Source organism: Barbus barbus, assembly GCF_936440315.1.
Source record: "Barbus barbus genome assembly, chromosome: 48".
In the NCBI taxonomy this organism is placed as follows: Eukaryota; Metazoa; Chordata; class Actinopteri; order Cypriniformes; family Cyprinidae; genus Barbus; species Barbus barbus.
Genome location: NC_136726.1, coordinates 9,253,881 through 9,258,065, shown reverse-complemented (window position 1 = coordinate 9,258,065; position 4,185 = coordinate 9,253,881). Strand labels below are relative to the sequence as shown.

General features: G+C 44.3%; 1 protein-coding gene across 1 annotated transcript; it reads left to right on the top strand.

Moving 5' to 3' along the window:
* Window positions 1-2,691: 2,691 nt before the first annotated feature.
* On the top strand, window positions 2,692-3,585 carry foxb1a (forkhead box B1a; the record flags this gene model as incomplete). The annotated part of the gene is made up of 1 exon (XM_079411416.1): window positions 2,692-3,585. The coding sequence occupies one exon, from the start codon at window positions 2,692-2,694 to the stop codon at window positions 3,583-3,585; it is 894 nt and encodes a 297-aa protein (XP_079267542.1).
* Window positions 3,586-4,185: the final 600 nt, after the last annotated feature.

Below are 4,185 nucleotides of genomic sequence, written 5' to 3'. Positions count from 1 at the left end.
TGTATAGGCTATTTTTATTCTTTTATTTTTTTGAAAACGGTAATGTGAAATGCGATTTTTGTCCGCATTTGTTATTTTCGAGCGCATCCTTTCTTTCCTCGAACACTGGGAAAGTCACATAGTTGTTTTTCTATTGTTTCTTGTCTGGGTAAACATTTGGGCAGAGAAATAAACAGTTTTTATGAGCGGTAGACGCGCACGCGCACGCAAACACAAACTCTCCGTCTCTCTCACTGAAGATGTCGCACCGTCAGAATGGCAGATTCATTGAAGAATACTTGCTTTTTCACCACCTCGACGTTGCTTTCTTCAGAAGAACTCTGCAAAACTTCATGTGAAAGAAGCTTGGAAAATTGGAATCCTTTTGGCCCTTTTCTGTCAATACACAAGCAGAGGAATGACAAGTTAAAAGAAGTACTTCATGGCGCAGCGAGAAGCTGCATGACTTCCTAGCTTGGAAAGAAAGTGTTTCTGAGACGGTGATTGTGTGGCAACCAAGGAAACTATAACGCTTTGCTTGGTACTTTCCTCCTGTTTTGTAAATATTAGCTGCCTTTTTTCCCCCCTCTCTCTTCCCGTGGTTTGGAGACAGACCTTTTCCCTCCTGCATCTTCCAAACAGGCATCAAAATAAACAATGCGTATTGCTTCTAATCACTTGTATGGTTGATTCTATTCGCGATCCGTCAGAGCAGTCAGGGGTCTCATTGGTGGATTTATGGTGGAACATTTGCATAAATTATGAGCAAATCCACGAGCTCGTGTGTGGTCCATCGCATTGCAAACTCGCCAAGCGGAAAGGTGGCCCTTGGTGAGCCCTGAAAAAAGCTTGAATGGCCATTGCTCAAAATAGGCTTCCATTTGGTTTTCACATTCATATAATTGACTTATGGATATTTTATACAGTTTTCACAACGCCACTCTGAAGGCTTTATTTGCATATGTGAAGTACTTTTCAGTTTGCTTTACATGAGCACAAAAGCCCGCCTGGCATCATGAAGTTTCATTTCAAGAAGTTTTTTTTTGTTTGTTTTGTTTAAATGTTTGCACATTTTCTAATGCACACTCCAGGTCACCTCACTTGTGTGGCTTTTAGGGAAAATATCTCACCGTTTTATTTTTATATAAAAATCATTATGTATCCCCATCGACTGTTATTGTGGCTTATTCAATGTTTGGAAGCTTTAATGTGTACAAAGGTCGTGCCTTTTTATGTTTATCCTGTCGTCGGCTTTGTGAAGATGTTTCTCAAGTATTGCTGTTAATATTGTCGGATGTGCCCGTGCATTTAAACCCGCAATAATGAGATCTGGCCACATCTTTAAAATTAAACGAATATTAACCATTTGAAAAAATAGCTTTGATGATTTGTTCACACTTTGCAGTGTTAATGTGTATTTGCATAAGTAAGCACCGTGTAATACTAATGAACTATGTGTAATTATTTAGGCGAGTGCTTGTGAGCACGCATTGTCATTGTTATTAATTGCACAGTAAATATGTTTTCATCATTATGCCGTAAGATTTTTGTTTCCATCCATCACATTTGTCTAAATAATTTCAATTTCTACCAATTTTTCAAATAGGTAATAACGTCGAAAACGAGCAATAAAATAATCAGTTAAAAAAAAAAAATCAAGGCTTCACTTTAGCATTTTTACAGTGTTATTATAGTGAGATGTACACATTCACCTTAACATGTTGTCGTGATTTAATAAAATATGTATCGCCTGACTGTGTCGAAAGACCATCCGTGTAAAATTTGCTCATTTCCTAGTTGCTAATAAACATATGCTTATGGACTAAATGACATATGCATGACTCCCTTGGCTCATTATAATAACGAGGCGCTCAGGTTAGTCGTGTGGAAATACATGGAAAAAATGTGTCGCTACACGGTTTAATTTGCCCTCCACATGTTTACGTTGGGATGCGATTGACATTTTCGCTCTAAGGAGGCATAACAAAGCCGGCAAAAGTCATACGAACTGTGTCATGACAGCAAGACAAGCAAAAAGTAACTGTGACGATACAATGCAAACTGCATGCAAGTTCCAGCCAATTTCCATGTCAAACATCCCATTGCTCAGTAGCTCCATTTGTACGTGTGAATTGTAGACCAAGCACCCTACGAAGCGCACAGAAAGGTTCACACACATACCTTCACACACTGTTACCGGGTGCCATCGCAGTTCAATTCCGGTTGCCGAGCCTTTTCACCCCTTTGCTCTGTCTTCAAATGGAAATGATTTCTATTGGCCCAAGGTGTCCATGTAAATAGGTGTAAATGAAACCAGATTATGCCTTTCTCCCAGCCCCCCTCCTCCCAAGGCGATTGTCATGTGATAGCAAAGAAGTGGCACATTAATGAAGCGCCTCTACAGGGGTCTTTTCTGCCCATGTCGCCACATACAACTATCAGATGGTTAGAGGAAGGACATGGAGGCAGCCACTTAGCTCTTAGTCTTATCAAGAAAGACGGAGAGAGAGAGAGAGAGAGAGAGGATCTGGTCCATTCAAGCTGGCCTGGGAAGAAGGAAACCTTACTACTTCTTCTTTCTTGAGTTCACAGCACCAGAGAAGTGAACTTGCAGGAAGACTCTCGGCGCTCTTAAGAGAAAAAAAGCGCGATAAAAAATAAAATACTCGAGGACAGACTTCCAGCTGAATTCCAACACAGAATTTGGACAGCATGCCTAGACCCGGGAGAAACACATACAGCGACCAAAAACCGCCATACTCCTACATTTCCCTCACCGCAATGGCTATCCAGAGCTGCCCGGAGAAGATGCTTCCCCTTAGCGAGATCTACAAGTTTATCATGGACCGCTTTCCTTACTATCGGGAAAACACCCAGCGCTGGCAGAACTCCCTTCGCCACAACCTCTCGTTCAACGACTGCTTCATTAAAATCCCCCGGCGCCCGGATCAGCCCGGAAAGGGCAGCTTCTGGGCTCTCCATCCCAGCTGTGGCGACATGTTCGAGAACGGAAGTTTCCTGCGACGCCGCAAACGCTTCAAGGTGATGACATCAGAGCACCTTGCGCCCAGCAAGCCCTCGGACGCTGCCCACTACCTCCAGCAGCACGCCAAGCTCCGGCTCAGCGCCCTGGGCACCCACCTCCCCCAGATGTCCAGCTACAACCTGGGAGTGTCCCAGCCGTCCACGTTCAAACACCCGTTCGCCATCGAGAACATCATCGCCCGAGAGTATAAAGTACCGGGAGGGCTGGCGTTTTCCACCGGGTATCCCCTCCACAACCAGCTGACCACAGCCTGGCCCCATATGTACAGCACTAGCGTGATGGACAGCGTGGCGCCCATCTCTATGACCAGCAGCGATTACAGTGCCTACGGTGTGCCCATCAAGTCGCTTTGCCACGGCGGACAGACCTTACCGGCGATCCCCGTCCCGATCAAGCCCACTCCGGCGGCGTTGCCTCACCACATCCCCGCTTTCCTGTCGAACTCTCCCCAGTCGCTGAGCCCGACTTCCCCGCAGACAGCGACCAGCCAAAGCAGCCCCGCCACCCCGAGCGAGACCCTGACGGGCCCCGCGTCGCTGCAGTCGGTCGCGGTGCACTGACACCTGCGAACTGGGCCTCCCGGTGGACACCTGTACTCCAAAGTTGAATTTTAACTATAGACCTTGAAAAAAACACTGGCTACACAATCAAGGCAAGAGCTATCTATGTTGCAGTGATGTTAATTTATGTGTATGTTGTTCAGATTTTAAGTGTTGCTTTCGATGAGTCCAATCACACGGATCGACACGGATACCATATTGTAAAATGAAGAGTTTTTACATTTTAAATATCCAGAATTTATGTGTTCGTTCGAGTGGGTTGACTGCTGACAAATTCCAAGCACTGCGATCTGCTTCGTGTTTCAATCGCACATGGCAAGTGCTCGTCGTTTTACAGGTTATCGCCTATGATAATAATTGTTAGATAATTTGATCGTGCTGAAATAGGCTGAAAATGTGCGTAAACTGGAATGCTCACTATTTTTATGTAGTTAGTAGTCATGCTACTAACGTCTTAGATGACTAAACTCGTCTCAGTCTGCAAACCAAATACTATTCTTGATCTAAAACACACACACACACACAAGTACAGTATGCTACAATGGCAAACTTGAAAAAAAGTTGAAATAGTATTAAAGGATAGGGTCTTCAAGTAAATAT